The sequence below is a fragment of the Typha angustifolia genome, chromosome 11, assembly GCF_048772165.1.
Source record: "Typha angustifolia cultivar Huaian chromosome 11, ASM4877216v1, whole genome shotgun sequence".
NCBI classification, from domain to species: domain Eukaryota; kingdom Viridiplantae; phylum Streptophyta; class Magnoliopsida; order Poales; family Typhaceae; genus Typha; species Typha angustifolia.
Window position 1 is genome coordinate 16,084,268 of NC_133249.1, and position 20,809 is coordinate 16,105,076.

Genomic DNA, 20,809 nt, shown 5'->3' on the forward strand with positions numbered 1-20,809 from the left:
TAAGCAATTGGCTTTCTCTTTAATCAAGAATATATATTAGGAGTGGGAAATCACTAAAGTTTTCTTAGAACAAAAAAAAGTTGCAGGTAATGTAAGCATGCTTCATGTTTTCTATATGGAATTTAAAAAGGGTTGATGTGGATTAGAATATGTCAACATAACAAGGTTCTTTATAATAAATAGATGATGCATTTATAATTCAGACATGTCCCTAGGACTACTAGATGTGATAATTAATTCATACCAACTAATTCCAACTGTCATACTCGTTTTAGATGTGGATGTTTGGAGGTTAACTACCTAATCAATACAAGGACTGGTATTCTTTAATGTATAAGTTTGACAAAGGGAGCCTACTCTTATTAAAAAAAATTAATCACTGAGCCTAAATCATGCTCATATAATCCTTCAGTTCCGAAGAGAATCGAATACATAACTTCTGTCATGAACTAATAGAGTTTTAACTCAGAAAAAATGAGGAAAAAATTAATTCTTATGTAATTTATATTTGTTGTATGCTCTTTGAAATATTATTATTATTACTGAAATTATTCAGTTCTTCTAAAAATATCATGCTGTAAGTTAAAATTCATTAATCACCATCAATATTGAACTAATATTAATTATTTAAAATTACAGGAAAGCTATTGAATATTACCCGATACTACAGTACAAAAATATAAAACCTTTTCTTAATACAAATAATTTTTTTTATAAACATTTCGCACCCTAATTTTTAAAATAATAATATTTTAGTCATTTATATATACTCGTTAACTTTAACTTATTAAGAATATTCTATAAAATAAATACTAATTGCACTTTTGAAATATAAAATTTTTGGTGCCAATTATAATTTATAGTAATTTTGGGGAAAACTAGTCTCTGTATAATTGTATTTGTCACTTCACATCTTTAATCAGTTTTCATCATATTCATATAATCTATAAATTGAATTTTCACATCGATAAATTTTCAATGCATCTAAAATAATACTGATAAAATTTTAAATAATAAAGATATAATAAATATATTAAACATATATATATATTTATTATCTGAAATTCGATCATATTATTTTAGGTGCGTTAAAAATCTATTAAATTATCTACTAACTTTATATCTAATGAATATCTTTAAATTCAACTTTGATCAAATATGATAAAAAATGTTATAATTTCATCCATAAAAAAACATAAACAGAATAGTAAAGTAAATTTAGGCATAATCACACGAGGATAAAAAATATATATAGATATTTAATAATTTTATTTATGGTGGGTTGGAATACTCTATATGCCCGGCTCAAAATCTAATAGCTCCAATCGAACCTAGACTCTGTTAACTAATAAGAGAAATTTGATCATATTCAACTTGGTTGGTGATGCAAGACTTTAGACTTGCGTGCGTTATAGGGGGTAGACTTGTAATTAATGTGGTCTCACTTGGTGGCGGTCGTTTTTGGGGTACTATGTATTCTTCTTCAAGATATTTTTTATTTTTTAAATTTAATCATCCCTTTCTTTAGTCGTCTCCTAATTCAAGGTTGAGACTTGAGAGGAATAAAACTAATCAAATAAAGAAGACAACGATGGCGATGGGTGATACCACCCAATTTGTTCCTTTATTTAAAGTTCGATCTTCTTCCTTCTTTTTTTTCTTTTTTTAAATCCATGATGTGATAATACTTGTAAAATGACATCCAAAATCGACTAGATCTACTGCTCTCCGTTGCTACGATCACCTGGTCGTGATAATAAGCGAGCAATGCCCTCGAGATAACAAAAGTTAGAAGCAGCAACCTTTGCCCTTCTTAGAATCCATTCGTTTGCGCTCTGTCTTCGTCTTCTTTCCCTCCAGTAATCTAAACAGCAGGCAGGGTCGTTGGAATCGCCGACGCGTCGGTTGGTCGCATTTCGTCGACGCAAACTGGATTAATAGGCCAAAGAAGTCTTCTCTGAATCAAAAGCCATCGTTTTGGTAGAAGCCTCCTAGGTATGTGAGGTTATGTCTCCTTTAATTGTTGCTTCTAGTTTTTTTTTTTTTTTTCTTTCTTTCTTTTTTAATTTTGTTCTGTATGCTTTGCTTTTCTCTGGGTAAAGAGACGATTGGAGGACCTTTTTCTTTTAATCAGTCTAAAATCTAAACTCTCAGGGAACATTGATTAATATATCTAATGGTTTGGGCTTTAAACTCTATGAAAGTCGGGGAAAGAAAGAGGAAGATTGCTTTGCAGATAAGCAAGAATTTAGAATGGAAATGGAGAAAGTTTTGGCCTTTGACGGTTTTAAGGAGAATATTCTTCTTGTTCATGTCCTCTATTCCATTCCGTTTCCAAAATCCAAGGTCACCATGTAATCTATCACCATTCTAATCTATTTCTACGTAGATTTGCGGATTCAGTTTGCTTTTGAATTATAAGTTTTCCTATATTCTCTTTTGCTAATTTAGCTCTTCCTTCTTGGATTAGTTCCAACCCGTTTCTCGTCGTTGCCTCTGGATAATGGAGAAGTAACATTTGTCATAGAGGCAGTGACTTTTAGAGTTTTATTTTTTGTTAAGGATCTATTGTCATAGATCTAAGATGGTTCTCAGGCTATCTAATGTAAATTATGTAACAGCTAGTTTATCATAATTACTTTATGAGTTTCTTTCGACTTGTTGCAGGAAGTTTCCGGCAAATTTCTGTCTTGTCATAGAAAGTAGAAAATAACAAGATTGTTAATGCTGAAAATATATGAGAAAATTTCCACTTAAGTTATGGTAGGTTTGATTATTTTCACATTAGATATCCTTGGGTTCAGCAGAAAATCCTGATACTCTCTTGATGTTAACTATAGTGCAAGCTTTAACTTTTCTCATTTGAGATGATTATGTTTAGTTAAAATTCTAATTCGACATTTAATATCAAAAAATAAATCATCGAATCATCTTAGAGTTTCTCTTTATCTCTTTCTGTTGCTGCTATTTATTGCTGTGAGCAACAAAAGGTTTCACATATTAAATTTTCTACCAGCAGAGATGGCAGATATTCAACTGGGAGCTCACACTCTAAGATCTCATGGCGCCAAAGTAATGAGATTCCACATGTACGACTGGATAATACTTGTACTTCTTGCAATAACTGATGGACTATTGAATATAATAGAACCATATCATCGCTTTGTTGGAAGAGACATGATGACAGATCTGAGGTACCCGATGAAAGGCAATACCGTGCCATTTTGGGCTGTTCCGGTTTGTTCTTGCTTCTCTTCCGTGTTTAAGAACTTACGAGAAAGAAATTTCTTTCCAATGCATTAGTTTATTCATGCATATTAATGCATATATTTGACTATTGTGTCACTTTTCTTGCAGCTTATTGCAATTGTATTGCCTATGTTCATTGTGTGTGCAATTTACTTCAAGAAGAGAAATGTGTACGATTTGCATCATGCAATACTCGGTATTTTGCATTGGCCTCTCTTTTCAGTATGTAAATTGTTATATTAGTTCAAAGTGTTAGTCCTGAACTCTGACATTTACGACAGGCCTTCTGTTTTCTGTGCTTATAACTGGGGTCATCACGGATGCAATTAAGGATGGTGTTGGCCGGCCACGACCAGATTTCTTTTGGCGCTGTTTCCCAGATGGAAAAGATGTGGGCCCTCTGCTTATATCCATTGTCCTTTTCATCTTTAAGTTCGTTACGGCCTCATTCTTACAAATTGCCATGGAATGATTGAGTTTAATGTTTATGTATTCATGTGATGTGCAGGTTTATGATAATGTCACTACAGATGTCATATGTCATGGAGAAAAGAGTGTTATCAGGGAGGGTCACAAGAGTTTTCCAAGCGGGCATTCTTCATGTACGCTACGAGATAACCATTTCTGTCACAGTATAATGATGATTTCACAGTTTGGTTTTTCAAGAATTTGTTGAATGGGTTTCTCTATTTGCAAAGAGACTGTACCACTATCTGGTTGAGATGACATTAGCTTCCACTAGTTTCTGTTCATGCATTCTGTAGATCAGGTTGCTGATTTTCTTTGCATTTGATACAACTCATACAAAAGGTCATGTAAATGTCAGATGTGGTTTTGCAGCTAAATTTCTACTTTAATTCATGTTAGAGGCATCATCTTTATCCTAACTTTATCTGAAGTTACTGGCCTTTCTTCACGGTAACTTAAAATGATGTCTGACCAGCCAATGATGTTATGTGCATATGTATACATGTTTTCATGTATGTAGTGTGTGAGGATCTTGTGCTACATCTTGCTCTTTGGGTAATGTAGAGGTAGTTTCTAGAGGAGAGTAATGATGTCTCAAAGATTTAATTTGGACTGAATTGGTATGTTTCTATTGCAGGGTCTTTTGCTGGTCTAGGATTTCTTTCATGGTATCTAGCTGGCAAAATCACAGCTTTTGATCGTAGGGGTCATATTGCAAAACTTTGTATTGTATTTTTGCCTCTACTTGTTGCTGCCCTTGTAGCAGTTTCTCGAGTGGATGACTACTGGCACCATTGGCAAGATGTTTTTGCAGGGGGGCTTCTAGGTCTGAATTCTGATCGTCTAATCAACGTTTCAAGTCATTTTAGTTTTGAACTCTTCAAGTGTTGTATCTTCTCTTGGTTAATCTTTTGTTTACTTTTGCAGGACTGGTAGTTTCTTCATTTTGTTATCTGCAGTTCTTCCCACTCCCCTATGATGTAAATGGTATGATCCCAACTTATTCTTTCCGATTTTATCGATTTACTTTTCATCTAAAAAACTAATGTACAATGGTTTTTATGCGGCTTACAAGCATTCACATTTTATGCTAGCTGAGTTTTAGCTTACATTTACTTTCATGAGAAACTTTTTGATTTGTAAATATATTTAATGTCACCAATTACTTCTATATGGTGTCCCTTGATCAAATATTGTTATGCCTTACTAGTATCTGAACGAAAAGAAAATCTACTTCATGTGCAGTTCTTGTTGGATTATGTTATAAGGATTTCCATTGTGATCTACCAATTCATGCAGCTTGATAAATCTCTTAATATTGTTATTCCTTTTCTCGCAGGTTTCTGGCCTCATGCACATATTCTGCAGCTGGAGGAGAGAAATAATAACGGCGCGGTGGCCGATAACACAAACTCCTACAATTTGAGGCCACAAGAGATTGAAACTGCTTATGTTTCACCTGAAGGCCATGGCAGTATTGGTTTAAGAGAAGCAAGCTCCATTCTTGATTCAATGGAAGCTGGAAGAAGAGGATAGAGTTTATTTTGCAATGTACAAAGCAATTTCATGGTGACCCTGTTCTATATTATAATTTGACTGAGAATGTAATAAATATGTATTTGTTTTCTTTTTTGACCTCTTAGATCTTGTGTTTAGTTCAATGTCTAATGCCTACAAAGTTTTCTTTTTAGAAGTTGGGATTGAAATTAATATTGCAATAAGGGACTCCAGTGTACATTTTTATATACAAATTATATGCACTTTATTATAATAAAAATATAATATACACTCAGTTTTTCATATATTAAAATGAAAAACTAATTACAATTAAATTGCAAACGAAGTATTAGTTTTTCGAATTATAAAAATGAATAAAAATTGATGCAGAGCCACCGCATTCTGAGCTTTCTCTTTCCTTCCTCTTTTTCCTCTCTTATTATTAATTAACCGAGTTGCCACGTGGCACACTTATGCTAGCGATTAATTTATTCCTCAAATAGTTTCGCATAAATTTTAGAAACGGGGAGAAAGTAGAGGGAAGAGAGAAGGAACCCAAACGTGATATCGGGAGAAAGGTATCTTCCGATCCATCTAGGTTAAGATTGGTTCCGATCTTTTCTTTTCTTTTCTTTTTTTCTGGCAATCTGTGCTCAAGTGATCCAGTAGTGAGGTGTCGTGAGTTTTGAACCATTTGGGAATGGAAAGTATGCGATTTTTTTTTTTTTTTTTAAATCTAGGTTACGAGTGATTTCAATCTCTTTCTTTTACTTTTCGCTTCTCGACTTGTGATCCGATGATTCCTTTGTTGTGCAAATGTGGGTGTGCTAATTGAGAAGAGTCTTCTTGTTGATCTCAGGGCGATATGGCTACTGTTCGGAACCTCAAGATCAAGACATCTACTTGTAAGCGCATCGTCAAGGAGCTTCGCTCTTATGAGAAAGAGGTTGAGAAAGAAGCCGCGAAAACTGCGGACATGAAGGAGAAAGGCGCTGATCCCTATGATCTTAAGCAGCAGGTAAAACAAATGCAAGTCTTTTCTTTGCTCTTATGATCTTTTTATATGACCATCAGTTTGTTTTATTCATTACCTTTCATTGTGCAATGATTCACCTTGTTATGATTGCTTGTACAATATTCACACCTTCTCCAGAAAAATCTCTTTAATACTTTCTCAGTTTCCACTAGTCAGAAATCTCTCTGAAATAGGCCCTTAATAGCTACTTATTATGTGGCTTCATAGAGTAGAGAATTTGAGCAAAGGAAGGTGTAGTATATATCTGAAGCATTGCTTACAAGTTCCACAAGGCAGATCTCATCTATTGCCCGTCTTTTCCAAGCTTGTCTTATTTATTTCGTCTTGTAGGCATCTATTTTCGTGTTTTCTATTTGGAACTAGAGATTTAGAAATAGAAGTTGTTGTATTGATTTTCCTGGTAATCTTTTATAGCAAATGCATTTCTACAATTAATAGGCAGCATTCAGTTCTCTCCTTGAATTAGAATTTTTAAGAGCTTTTCTAGTGGTAACAGATCACAATGAAAGGTCCTACTGGTTGTATGGAAGGTATTATGGCTATACTTTGTGAATTCCTAACGTTAGATTTGTAGAGGACTGGAATTTATAGGAACAACTGGGCATCCTTTTGCATACATTCATTTGATATTGAGAGTTTTCCACTAAGGCTGTATTAGCACTCCTACTGGGTGTACTATAGTATCCTCAAGCAAAAGATGCAAATAGATTTGAGGTACAATTTAAATGGACATGGATACAAGAGTAACTTGGTATGGGTTCAAGCAATGAGGTCCAAGTATGTAGGAAAGAGGTTGATCCTAACTCTATTGGAACAGTAATATTTTCTTGAATATCTTCCTTCTTTTCTTAGGGTAACACCTAAGAACATGCGACCTGATTGTCATGAGTTGACCGTACAGTTAAGCAAGAGACAAGCACAAGGTCACAGACTATTTGCGATCTTGTTTACACGCCATGTAAAAGGAACAGTTTTGCTCAAATCTTCAGTAGCTTCTAATCTTTGTTGTTTTCATTTTCCAAGACATGGAGGAAGTTTAGTCCTTGCAATTAGAGTAATGAATTTGCCTAATTCATGATATAATAAGGTGAAACGCCAATCCTAACATTCAAAGTACAGACAGTTCATAGAAATGATAGCAAAATGTTATTGTCTCTCCTATTTGCGAAGCTCTATCTCGAAGTTCGAAGATGATACTATCCTACCAATTGTGAAGAATACAGAGCTTAACGGGATCTGTGGATGCAAGGTTGAGGGGAACTTTTTCAGTCATTATTCAGCAAAAACTAGGTAGTAGAAAAAACTGATGCAAGCATTGATCTGAACCAGCTGATTATTGATTTACGATGAGCTTTGAAAAGCCAAGATTTGAGGAATACAATGTTGACTGGAGGACCAGATGGAAACTTATCAACAACAAGGAATGGCATTCTTCCTTGTCTTGTAGCACAACAAGGAGGCATTCCCAAATAAATGCATCATGGCATCAAATCCTCCTGATATATATATATATATATATATTTATATATTTCTGTTAAGTTTTAATTCAATCTACTACGACAGGAGAATGTGTTAGCAGAGTCAAGGATGATGGTGCCAGATTGCCACAAGCGACTTGAAGCTGCACTTGCAGATTTAAAAGGAACCTTGGTATGTGTAATTTACACAACAATACAAACGTTCCTGAGATTCTTGTCTAAGCTGTGTTATTCTTTTGTAGGCTGAACTGAAGGAAGCAAACCAGCAAGGCATGGAGATGCAGGAAGCTGATAGCGTGATCACAGAAGTCGAAGCTCTGTTTCAAACAGCAGAAGAGTGAAAAATTAAAGAAATGTTAACTTTAAGAGATTCAATTATCTAGAACCTGGTCATCATCTAGTCCTGCTAAGGGTGTTTTTGCATGCTTCCAGCTTTGTGTTGAAGTTTCATATTCCCCAAGCATTTTAGTCTGTTGCTCTGAATACCTTTGGCCGTCAACTAAAGATAATTTTGTGTTCCTAATTTGTCGAGACTCTGATTGAGTTGTTATTTGTTAATGTCACTTTTATTTTATGAAACCCTGCTTCTGTTCATAAATAAAAAAAATAAAAAAATAAAAAAAATCAGAGTAATAAATTCGAAATCTTTATTCTGGTGAAGATATAATTTGTATATAGTAAGATAACTCTGATCTTGGATTGAATGGATGAAGTATTGAATCAGGATTTCAACAACTTAGTGATATTTTAAGTAGCAACGACAATTCAACTGTAAAGAAAACCAGTAGGTACGATCTAGATTTTAATTCTGCTGCTTTCTTGATATAATTACTTGCTTATAGTAATATTACACAACTTGCTAGAGCCCATTGCATTCTATATACAAGAAAAATATTGAAACATTGGCCTAAGACCAGAATAAAGTGGAGACTGAAAATGTTCATGGATTAACTGTGCTAATATCCGTGAAGATAATAGGCTCAACACCTGCGACAGGACAGTTGCTGAGATGCTTGGCTACACTGGAAGAAGCTCTCTGAATGACATTGACATTGGCAATATATGCATCCTTATGATCATAATGTTTATGTCAGTAAAATTTCATCAATCAGGTGCAAAGATGCTAATCAATAACATCTGCACATATATGCTAATTTTTGAAGACTTTAGAACTGCGAGAAGATGCTAATGGTTTTTTTTTTTTTCAAACGCACAATTAAGCGTGGTTAGGGGAGAAATTAAGCTAGGAACTGGGATTACCCATATATATTAGGTTGTGGGAACTATATAATCTTGTAATTACATGTCAGACATATGCATAAAAGTATACCAATTACGACAACAATAGTAGTCTTATTATGGCTAGCATGTCAATATAACCATGTAAAGCCTTGACTTTTGCCAACCGAACATTTGCAGTGTAGTTAAAATTACAAGCCTTATATCATGCTGACCAATTGGTTCTTCAAAATCAACAAGGAGAAAACAGAATCACACATCTTGAACACACCACTCTTCTTCCTTTTTTCATCAGATGAATACAAGCCCAATAACTATTGTTAATCAATTCTTGTGATCTAATGGAATTCTCTCCTCATACTAATCCTTCCTGCAGGAAGAAAAGAAGGAAAGAAAGAAACTTCAAGGAGGAAGAATGACTCAATTTGTCAAAGAAGCAATAGCTCATTGTTCAGCTACTAGACTGTATCTGCAGGTACTCGTCTTTCTTTTTCTACAGGAGATTCCACTGGCTTTCCTACTTGCTAGTAACAAATTCTTCAACTACTAAATAATGGTCCCATTAGTCTCCCACATTGTCAAACCATGAGACCCAAGGAAGGGTTTACAAAGTCTACCGACAAAGGAGATAGCACATGGTCTGAAGCATGACTGCATAATTCAAGAGGCAACTTGGAAGGAGGATCTAATGAGATCAGATGATGAGCATGAGCTGGTGTGGAAAATTTTGTGTCAATGCCCCAGAAAAATAGGTTTTATCATTCTTGTTTTGAGGTCAAGACCTAATCTTGGGTCAACTTTCTAATCTACAAAATGAAACTAGGATATACAAGGATATATATATATATATATATATATATATATATATATATATATATAAACTATGTGAATAATTAATATCTTTCTTTACTTTATTTGCTGATATTATGATCTGAAAAAAGCAATGGAAATTGTTAATTAACTCCTTTATTGTTTGCTCCTTACTCCATCCTCCATCCATAGTACACAATTTCCACAAGCCTTACTTGTCAATGGTCTTCAAAGGCAGGTAGATGGACGAAACTTCTTGGAATGAGGAGGGCTTTAATCACAAAAAAGGACGACCTTTGACCCACCTCTTGCCACCTTTACCATCAAACACCACCTCTCAACTCTCAACCGGTGGATCTCTTGAATGAATTTTGACCCACCAAACCAATGCTATTATATACAAACATTGCTGCTTCTTTTCAATGTGCCTACAATTTAAGGGCTTAATTTTCTTTTGGCTTCAAACATATATTACATGAATTTTGGTAAAAGTGCAATAATCTTTATATCATCATATAAACGCAGTGGCGCCGAATAGATTCTTTCCTAGGACTAGGTATCTCATAGAAAGTTCTCTTGTTGCCATGGCTGAGATGCCCTTCAATTAATTTCTTTCTCAAGTTAGGAACTATTCTCCTTATTGTTAAGCAAGCAAGGTTTGCATATTGACCAGATTCTCTGCTACAATTGAGCATCTCAACTATATTCCTCCAACTCAGCACCATAATAACCTTATCTCTTCTTCCAGTTAATTAAATACATGCACCCCCCCAAAAAAAAAAAAAAAAATCTAAATTTATTCATTTCCTGAACTATGACTCAGTATCATATTATACCTCTTGAAAAAATAAAATCTTATAATTTGCTATCTGAACTAATTAAAACGATAAAATAGTATGAGGGATAATTCTTGAGTGGGTGATATGAGATATACTGATATCATATCATAATGAAAGAGTTAAAATGTGATTAATGTAAAAAATCTTTCTTGAAAGAAAAATGAGGAAATTTTTTTTTTCTTGTGGTGTTTCATTTTCCTTCACTAATGCATCCAACATTTCCATCTCTCATCTAATTACATGTTCACAAGAAAGAGATAGAGAAATTAAAGAGAACGAGAAGAAAACCAAAGTACTACAAAGCTAATTCTGAGCATTGCTTCTTATACAACTGCAATGGTGATGAAGTGAGCACCACCTCCTCCGCGATTCTACTCCTCTTCTTGCACCCACCCTCGCGGCCGTCCGCCGGAATAGTCGCGAGCAAGTCCACCCCGAAGAGCCTAACGACGCGCGGAGGCGGCGGCGGCGGCGGACACCGCGGCTTCGCCACGACGAAGAGCTGTTTGTCGGGCGCGGTTGACCGGAGGAAGCCGACGACATCGCCGGCGTTGAGCTTCTTCTCCTTCACAAAGCGACTCCATCCTTTAGTGAGCACGTAGCTCTGGCTACTATTCCAATACGAGTACCGAAACCTCCACACTTTACCGCAGTTGTCTTCGAAGTTTAGAAGCACTCCTTTGGAGTTGCGCTGCAATGGGAAGTGCTTCTCCGCGTGCTGCTTCGGGATCACGAGGCGGTTAAGCTTACCGACGTCGCTGGGCGTCACCGCCTTGTCGAAGAGGTGCTCCACGGAGGCGGTAAGGCTACCGCCTCCCCCGCCGCAGGATGAGGTGAGGTTATCAACGCCGCCGGGGGAGGAGGTGTTGGCGGCGCAGAAGTGGTCGAGCTCGTCGAGGTAGGTGTGCTTGCGTAACATGTCGACGATCTCGGACTTGGAGCGGGAGGAGATGAAGCGGAGCTCGGCGGCGGCGTCGGCGAGAGGGGGGAAGTTGGTGACGGCATCGCGGCCGCGGAACCGCTGCGCCGCCACATCGTACGCCCGGGCGGCGTCGGACTCGGCGTTGAAGGTGCCGAGCCAGACGCGGTGGTGCTTCTCGTAGATCTGCGCGCCCCACCGGCCGTTGGGCTGCGGCACCACGCCCTTGTAGTGCGACGACGAGAGCTTTCTGGACTCCGCCTCGGCGTTCAAACTCGTCGGCTCCCCGCCGTCGAGAACGACGCTCGCGCCGCTGCCTGCGCGCTCCAGGTGGCTATTCTTGATTGGCCGGTGGGTACTACTGCAAGCTTCTTCTTCTTCTACGCAGCTGGCGTTGCTCTCCATTGTTTTGGTATATGCGGTGATGGTTAGAGACTTGGGTGTATTTATAGAAGAATTAGAGTGGGTGGTGTGGGTCAACTCATCCCTTTCCTCTTTTTCTCACTTTTGAATTAGATTTCTTCTTAATTTGTGCCACTTTTAGCTTCGCTCGTTACTTGTAAGTTCGATTCCTTCGCATAAATATAACTATTTAATTAATTACTTCTTTTTTATTTATTTTTTAATCGAAGCGGCGTTACACGTAGGGCATCTTCTTTTATCCGTTTACTGGGGAGGGGTTTATATAAAAAGCCAGTCTGTGATTTTATCAAAAGAGAAGAAGAAAAAAAAAAACTGAAGCTTTCTTCCTCTATTTTATCTATCTCTATCTGTGGATGGGGATATGGGGGTTTGGGGTTGATTTCGTTGGGTCTGGTGGAGTGGGGCCCAAGAAGAGCAAGTTGATCAGGAGTGTGGACCATGCAAGGTATGGAAGTGCATCCCCCCTGAGATTTGCTGCTGCTGATAGTGCTGAGCATGGTATGGTAAGGTATGCCCTCTCTCTTCTTTCATTGAATAGAATCTTTATAACACGAGTTGTTATATATTAATCTTATGGATTAAATACTTCTATGCATGGGTGATGATGTTTCTATGCCTTTTTAGCTAGCAAGATTTTATTTGTGATTTGGTTGTTGGGTTCTGATGATCTTAATTAATTAATATTAAGAAGGCATACAGTCTTTAAGGTGTTTGTTGTTATGTCTTTATGAGTAAAAACAGGAAGAAAGAAAGAAAGTCTAATCTATTGTGAAGATTTTGGCAGAACTTATAACAAGCTACAATTTTAATTGTTATTTGCAATTAATCACTTTTAAATGCAGCAGCAAAAGGTGTAATTTTCTTTACTGTCAGTGATGAGAGAGTTGGTATTTAAATAGCAGCTGGTCCTTGATTAGTTTTAGCAATCCATTCCATTCCTTGGGGCCTCCTCAAATTCCCCCTACAAGTTGATGTAAAAAAAGACTTAAAGAGATGACCTAGAATAGTGAGACAAAGAGAAGTCTCTCTCTCTCTCTCTCTCTCTAGATATATGCATAAGTTGGTCCATTTTTTTTTTTAACCATGATAAAGATAGAAATCAAATACTGAAATACAATGTTTTATTACACAAGCCAAAAGTATATTGCCCGTGACGCAATAAAAAGAGAAAAGGCTTAAAAGGATAACAAAGCAAAGTTATCATCTTTACCTCCTGCAAAATTTAGATAGGCTTTTGACCTCTAGGGCTTAGGATTTAGTGTCTGGAATTAATTGAGGTGATATTTATGCCTTTTAGTTGTTCTATCTTAGACCACATAGTGCATGCAAAATATTAATAGGATAATTAGACATCCAAAGCTCGTAAGAGAAAACTGTTGTTTTTTTAAAATTTTCAATAGTATGTGTGCAACTATCCAATAGAATTTTAATGAAAGCAAGTGGTCAGAAATGAACCAACTCACTTCATGAGATAATCTTGAAACTTTTTGACAAAAGTTCACATGGAAAAATGGAGTATTATATTGAGGCCAATTGTGCAGTGACCAAGTTGATAGATAAATAGTAAACTAGTATATCTTCTGTTGTCCAGAAAACAAGCTTGTCATTGTAAAGTCTATGAAGAATCCTCCACAGCCATCCTTATCTTACATGGCTTCATGAACAACCTTAGATTATATTAAATCTCCAAACTACCGCCTCTAATCCCATGTGTTTCATATCTCCAAACATACTTAACAAAAGGATAATCTGTTGGAATAGTTTAATTTGGAATCTCTGTTTGTTTTTAAGTTAGTGCTTCCTTACTCATGCTTTAGCTGTCATGCCATGGACTCTGTTCAAACTCCACAATTATATACTCCATCATCTCTTCTGGGGTTTATCCCCATGAGTTGGCAATGATCTCATCCAAACCTCATTAGATTTCTTCCTTTGTTTTTTAAATACAAAAGTTTTACACTTTCTTCCTTTCTACACGGAAGCATTGTGCTTTTGATCTATTCGGTCTCTTTTGTTAGTACAAATAAGACACTTTTTGAAGATCTGATCCATATATTGGAAAAAAAAAAGATACATACTGTGATAAACCACTAGCTTTGCATCTGGAACGAACCTCGATGGTCTAACTGATAGAGACATGCATATGGAACTCGATTTAGCTATATTAGATTAATTTATTTTCCTTGAAAATAGTGGGATAGAATAAGTAAATAAACTGTCGTACTACAGTTAAGTTAACTGAGAAAAGAAAAGGGAAAAAAAAAGCAACTAGGATTGAATTGCATGTCCCTATCTATGATATCAAGTTGCATGGTGGGTGGTCCAGAGTTACAGATGCACTGAACCTATAATTATATGCTTCATGCTTATAGCTCTACTCATAATTCCCATGAAATTGATACATAACAAATCATAGGTATTCTTTGTCAGTATATAAATTTTTTTGGGGATTGTTGCAGACTTTTGAATCTAGGCCATTTCTAATTTAAGAAGGGCCAGTCATCTCCTGCCCTTTGTATTGGATGCGTCAGAACTTGTCCCTCTGTTCCACTTAGGACAAAGACCATCAGATCCAGCTATACTTCCTGGCCCAACTCAATTTGTCTCATGAGTGAATGCAATTGTTTCATCTCAAGCTCTCATTTCTTGAGTTGAATACAGGAGGCAGCACATAGGATTCTCTTGAGAAATTTCTAAGGCTCTCAGGTGGTTTAATGATGTTATAACCCCCACTGCAGATTTGCCTCCAGCAAAAATTGGATGTAGGAACTTCCTACTATCGCAACGCATCACGTTCTGTTATTGTCTATTAATCTTGCTAAAGATTATTTTTCTTCTTAGCTAAATTATATTTTCACCCCTTGAACTATAATCGAAAGATCGATAGATATATACAATCTGTCTCCTATGTTTTAACAGTATAAGAAGCAAATTGTGAGCTTTTATTTTTCTACAGATGACTTGGTGTATAAAACCAACTTAGAAGGGGTCAAATGACATGGGCTATATACTTTTAATATCGTTGCGTTAATGTAGTAATGAATTTTATTCTAAAATATGCATGCAGATCTATTATTTATATATATATAGAGAGAGAGAGAGAGAGAGAGAGAATTGTTACCCTATTGGCTAGGAGAAGTTGTTGCTCATAAGCATTACAACATGATCTAGATATTATTTGTGTTGTAGATAACTTCCTCACCATTCCTCCAAATAGTTCTTCTCTCCCTTGTCTTCTTCCAGGGAATGGCAATGTTGGATTATATAAAAACTAATGAGATAATGACTTCTTCTCCCCTGTGGTTGTGGTTGGTGGAAAGGAGTTGGATTTGTCTTTCTTAGCCCATGAAACGAGGTCAAGTCAACCAAATAGCAATTTGCATGTAGAATATTAATTAATATAGCTGTCGATTGTAGAAAAACCAAGTGCTACCATTACTCTACTTGGCCCTATTTCATGGAATCCGGTATCAAATAATAGACCAAAACTTTGAGATATGATTAGAGAAATAATTTAAATATTCTAAAAATTATTTTATTGACATATAATGTGACACGAGTAGAAATATAAAAAATTATCATCCTCTATTAACTTAAAAGGTATTTTGTGAAATCAGTGAAATAATATGATATTATAGCAAGAGGTCTTGAGTTTAAATTAAAGTAGCTCTATTAAAGAATTTTGTGAAATAACGTGGTAGCATAGTAAGATGTCTTGAATTCAAACTCTGGCAGATTTATCTGGTCGATTATTATTATATATATATATTTTCAAAACTCTCTTTGTATGTATGCTTGTATTCAAAGATCCAACAAGAGACTCTTTACCAAACCTGGCCAAACTATTGGTCAGACATGAATGGCTGTTGCCTAATTGGGTTGTTCTCTTCTGTCTTCTTCTTTCCACTAGTATGAAGTGTGAAAAGCCACCTAATAGTTTGGCTCTTCATGACCATGAGCACATTGTCTTCAAGAACCAATGACAAGCTGAGATTATTTTGTTTGTCTCTTCTTTGCCAGGTCAGATATAGCTAACTATATGCCACAAGTATCATGATGCACAGTAACAAGTTTCAAATAACTGCGGCGGCTCCACTAGCCGTAATGGAGTTTTTTTTAATGTCCATGTTTATCACAATGGAGGATTAGGATCAGTATATGGGTCAAGACTTCGATCCGAGTGCTATGTTGTTATTGACCACTCTGTTAGTTCTGTTATTTAATAATACCTTCTAATCATTCAACTTTTGAAAATGGGGAGGCTTATCCAAGGGTAAATTTTTTGGTTGTTGATGTACTTAGATTTGCTTAGTTTAATGGCTTAGCGATATATTAGTTTTGACAAGTAGCTCAATACTGCGGTCTGAAGCAGTGCCTTAACATCAATTAGCTAATAAGAAATAGTTCGGCGGTGCGACTTGGAATTTGGATTGAATAACTTCATGTATATATTGGCTTAAAAATTTAATAAGTTTCAAGTGTTTTTGTATTAAGTAAGAGTTGATCTTTTATTCATTCTATATTTAGCTGTCGAGCTCGAAGATCAAAATAAATAAATAATAATGCCTTCTTAATCACCTTTTCCTTATAAAGGGACTCTTGAATAGGATAAAATTTTCAATCGGATATGTCCTCAAATTTGTCTTATCACTTCCTGTTTCCTAGTAGAGATGCACTAGAGATTTAGTTCCATCTCCAGCTGTGATAGATGTGCAGAATGACATATTTGATAGTAGTCATATGACTATTTTATGTAACTTTGCATACATCACAGCTGAACTTTTCTTTTCCATCAGAAACACCACAGGTAACTTGATGTCAAATTCAATCACTAGTCAGTTTCTCTGAAATTAATGTGACCATTTTCTAGTGATCTTCGTCAAGCAAATTACTCGAAATAATGCACTGCAAATCATAATCATTGAAAGGAATGTAAAATGGATTAAAAAAAAAAAAGGAGAAAGGTTCCATTCAGTTAATTCTTACTGAACTTCATCTATATAGCTTGTACAAATTTACAGAAGGGCCCCATGAATGGGCAGGAAAATAGATACGTCTACAAAAAAGGGCAGAAAGAAAGATAAAGGAAATGTTGCATAGGCCATTAACAATAACTCTATATCCAACTGGTCATGAAGTTATCGTCTGCGAAATAAGACGAACTTCATATTGATCATTCTCACCTTTTCCTGCATCCAAACAACAAAAGGACAGAATATTTCATTCTTCATTTTTTAAAATCTTGCTTAAACTGTGATAAAAGCATTTAATTTTCATCGAAAGAAATCTATTACTAACTCACCAATTTCTGCAGTGATTCCTGGCCCAAAGAAGGATGAAAACTTGGCCTGGAAGTTCATAACCAGAAAGTATCTGTAAGTATAAATGTATATCTCCACTAAACAGCTCACATTTTACAGTTAGACATGAGTTTTATTTACTACGTTTCCCATTAAAAATTTGATAGACATATAGGTGAGGCCCCAAAACAGACATCGGACTATATGCCCCCACAAAATGATAAAAACTTCCTCCATTTGTTGCTGAATAAGCTACTAAACTTAACAACATTTCTACAGTGATCTCTTCTCTGTCCTGCCCTAGCATAAGGAGAAGATGAAAAAGCAGAGTACTTTAACACCTTTTCATTAGATACCTAGAGTGGTAATAATTTCACAAACTCACCTAATCAGGGAATAAGTTTAGCAGAAACCTATTTTTTTTTTTACTAAACGAACTCATTGAACACCACATTGTCAGATTATGTCAGTAATGTTTCAGTTCACCTGCTTGCAGGACAAGTTGCATGATTCCATATCTCTGTCAGTCTAAGAACTAATTGATTTCATCTCAGAAGAAAAAAGAAAAAGAAATCCACCTGTCTTTGTTCAAAATCTGATATCTTTAAAGCTTTAGCTTCAAACACAAGGACCAGACAGTATTTTCCATCTTCAGTGACCTGAAAGAACAGGCATTAGATAAGTATTATCACATGGTGGGAGTGCTTTGAGAAACAGTACCAGATCGGGCTTTGGCAATAAAAAGTCCAAATCAGTCTATGCTTTTATGAGATATATTCATCTATTGAATAGTGGATCTACCAATCATTTACAGAATACAAGAAATCATGAAAATTCACACAAAAGAAAATATAATACTAAAAATAAACCAAGATAAAACATCCTTAAGAATGTGACATAAAGCAGAACAGCCACTTCTTCTGTCAAGAATGAAACAAGTACAATGTAGAGTGTCCTCATCCACTCAATTATTGCTGATTTCTTCCTCATGGAAGTTGCATGGCAGTTCGACATACACAACAAATATAATTTCTATAAAATAGCCCAATTTTTAATGGAGAAAGAGGCAACAGAAATATGTCTGCATATCTATTAGGATGAAACATAGACCTCTTTAATAATCATGTAGAGACCAATTTCATTAGCTTACATATATTAAATAAAAAAAAGAGCTATGCATAGCATTATCCCTGGCACTAGATCTTGATGAATACATAATTTAATGACTAAGAGACAGAACATACTTCTTCACGGATCATCTGTAAGATAGGTGCACTACGCCTTGCAATTCCACCACCCTATAAGTTAGACAGAAAATTTTCAGAAATTTTCATATATTTAGCAGAACATCTAGTACATTTGAGAATAATGATCTCTATGATATTTCCAACTCTTAACAACGCAGTGAATTTTGCAGAAACAGGATAATCTTTGTTAACTATTAGTATGTCTTGAAAGAATTAGTATAGCTATCATATCAACAAAACTAAAGTAATCCCAATGCATGATGATACTAGATTCAGGAGGCATGTATATCTTTGGGCAGCCATTGTGATACCAACTTTAAAATCTTTGTACTGAATGAAAACTGAGGCAAGAAAAAGAAAAGCATAACTAGGTTTACCTTCAAGTATAAAATTTAGTTATGGGCTTCCTTATGGTTTTCCTAACACTATTTTTGCCCAATATCAAAGATTATCTTCCTTACCATTGACAACTCGAATGACAGGCTTTGATTGCTAAACAAGTTTAAAAGGATAAGATAATAGACCTCTTACCAAACACATATGAGTGACTCCCTAACCATACTTCGAGGAACATGAAGTTCTTTGATCCAGTAAACGACTGAGATTTGTGTGATCATATGGTGGAACTGAGAGAATCATTCATAAGTCTAAACCTTCTAAAGAGAAGCTAGTGCCAAACAAATTCCACCCATGGTTCTTGCAATTCTATCAGAAACTTTGGAGGAAAAATACTAGGTTCCATGATTGTCATATTTCAGTAATATAAAGGAACATGATATCTGAAAAACTCTGTGTATGAAATCAACTAGTTATATATGATTATGCCATACAACATTTATCTGTTATAGTATGATTATTACATCAGAAAACAAGTAGGTTCAGACAAGAGAAAGCAATAGTGTAAAGAAAAAGAGCTGTAAAGGAAAAGGCTACCTGACCATATTGGAAGATTCGCTTTAGGGCCTCATCTAAATGTTGCTCATCACCATAACGATACCGTATAACATCGTCCCTCACCTAAAATAATATCATATTTAATCTAGAGTTGAAGCCAATAAAAACTAATTGGCCTTCCAGTGTAAAATGTTACCTGCTTGAGGATAGGAGTAGCACATGTTTCTCTCAAGGCTTGTGCATCTGAGTAGGTTATGCAAGGAACTGGTTTCAGTTCTGCGTACTGCTTGCAGATAGCATGCAAGAAAGGAAATTGATGACAGGTCAGAAACAATAAGCGATCAAAGAGTATCACGAAGAACAGTCCTACTCACTCTCTTTTAAATCGGACTGTTCTAAGGAAGTTCATAATACAAACACTACCTAATTATAAATCAAGTTTCATTCATTAGAAGTTCTTCATAAAGCAACAGATGTTCTACTAAGTGGATTGTGTTGCAAAAGATTCTTTCATTCATGCAGATTATGTAAATAACATTGACATGTGATGCATTTTATATTTTAGGTAATCAAGCTCATAAAAGGAGTGTTCACCTTCAAGGCCATGCCAATGATTGCAAGAGGAAATCCATATGTTAGCATTATAGCAGACCACTCAGAGCCAGGAAGAATAGTGAAATATGCCCCAAATCCATATCTAAAAATAAATTGACACAAAATGTGAAAGTTAAACATTCTTCCTGGATCATCTAAGTGTTAGTAACCAAATCTACTTACGAGAGAAGTGAGCCACCAACAGCTAAACCAATAACACCAAATGAAACCTGTAAAAGAAGTAGAATAAACATTCAAATCTATTTAATTTCTCATGCAAGGTCGCACATTTCTACCATCGATGCAGCTAATAAGCTTCTAATGAGATCAAATAAGCCCCGTCAAGAAATCTTTCCAAGACTAATACCTTGGCGAGCGTGAACTCGTCGTCGGCAACGATGGTCTTCCCGGCGGCGGCGGAAGCCTGCGAGGAATCGGCAGCACCGGCGACGAACACGAGCCTCGCGCGATGGGGTTTGGGAGTGAAGGAAAGGGTCGGGTGTCTTCGCGCGGTCGGAGAGATGAGTCGTCGGCCGGGGAGGAGCGCGAGGCGTTGCGTTGAGCACGACGCGGTGGTGGTGGTCGTCGCGGACGACATCGCTGGGTTCTCCTCCTCCCTCTCGCTCTTTTATTTAATCGAGAGAGAGAGAGAGAGTGGCGTCGAGTTCGTAGTAGATATCTTCTTGTGGAAGAGAATTAGAGATGGAAGTGTGATCGAGTAGAAAGAATAGAAATAGTCGGAGTTTGAGATGGATAAGAGTTGTTTTGAGTTTGTGTGGAGAGATAGGATGGTGATGAGGTGCTCACTCTAATGAC

The 20,809-nt window shown here is 36.1% G+C and overlaps 4 protein-coding genes across 8 annotated transcripts; 2 read left to right on the forward strand and 2 right to left on the reverse strand.

Moving 5' to 3' along the window:
• The first annotated feature begins 1,725 nt into the window (after positions 1-1,725).
• Positions 1,726-5,350, forward strand: LOC140771264 (lipid phosphate phosphatase 2-like). 4 transcript variants are annotated; one of them, XM_073112733.1, is made up of 9 exons: positions 1,726-1,995; positions 3,020-3,072; positions 3,149-3,237; positions 3,358-3,445; positions 3,531-3,640; positions 3,758-3,851; positions 4,355-4,543; positions 4,645-4,704; positions 5,057-5,350. In XM_073112733.1, the coding sequence occupies exons 3-9, from the start codon at positions 3,178-3,180 to the stop codon at positions 5,251-5,253; spliced, it is 798 nt and encodes a 265-aa protein (XP_072968834.1). In that variant the 5' UTR covers positions 1,726-1,995; positions 3,020-3,072; positions 3,149-3,177; the 3' UTR covers positions 5,254-5,350. The 4 variants fall into 4 exon arrangements, with proteins under 4 accessions (XP_072968834.1, XP_072968833.1, XP_072968832.1 ...); XM_073112732.1 differs by having other exon boundaries at positions 1,726-2,004; positions 3,020-3,237; XM_073112731.1 differs by having other exon boundaries at positions 3,017-3,237.
• A 322-nt stretch (positions 5,351-5,672) lies between these two features.
• LOC140770503 (tubulin-folding cofactor A) lies at positions 5,673-8,259 on the forward strand. 2 transcript variants are annotated; one of them, XM_073111721.1, is made up of 4 exons: positions 5,673-5,792; positions 6,074-6,232; positions 7,814-7,900; positions 7,971-8,259. In XM_073111721.1, the coding sequence occupies exons 2-4, from the start codon at positions 6,080-6,082 to the stop codon at positions 8,067-8,069; spliced, it is 339 nt and encodes a 112-aa protein (XP_072967822.1). In that variant the 5' UTR covers positions 5,673-5,792; positions 6,074-6,079; the 3' UTR covers positions 8,070-8,259. The 2 variants fall into 2 exon arrangements, with proteins under 2 accessions (XP_072967822.1, XP_072967823.1); XM_073111722.1 differs by having other exon boundaries at positions 5,769-5,812.
• A 2,518-nt stretch (positions 8,260-10,777) lies between these two features.
• LOC140769494 (AP2/ERF and B3 domain-containing protein Os01g0693400-like) lies at positions 10,778-12,000 on the reverse strand. Its single transcript, XM_073110194.1, has one exon. It carries the CDS (start codon positions 11,938-11,940, stop codon positions 10,912-10,914), a length of 1,029 nt encoding a protein of 342 aa, XP_072966295.1. The 5' UTR covers positions 11,941-12,000; the 3' UTR covers positions 10,778-10,911.
• A 4,903-nt stretch (positions 12,001-16,903) lies between these two features.
• LOC140771373 (uncharacterized) lies at positions 16,904-20,766 on the reverse strand. Its single transcript, XM_073112888.1, has 9 exons — positions 20,361-20,766; positions 20,177-20,223; positions 19,994-20,096; positions 19,596-19,682; positions 19,439-19,522; positions 18,503-18,556; positions 17,837-17,917; positions 17,261-17,306; positions 16,904-17,147 (listed from the first exon to the last, which is right to left on the reverse strand). The coding sequence occupies exons 1-9, from the start codon at positions 20,589-20,591 to the stop codon at positions 17,089-17,091; spliced, it is 792 nt and encodes a 263-aa protein (XP_072968989.1). The 5' UTR covers positions 20,592-20,766; the 3' UTR covers positions 16,904-17,088.
• Positions 20,767-20,809: the final 43 nt, after the last annotated feature.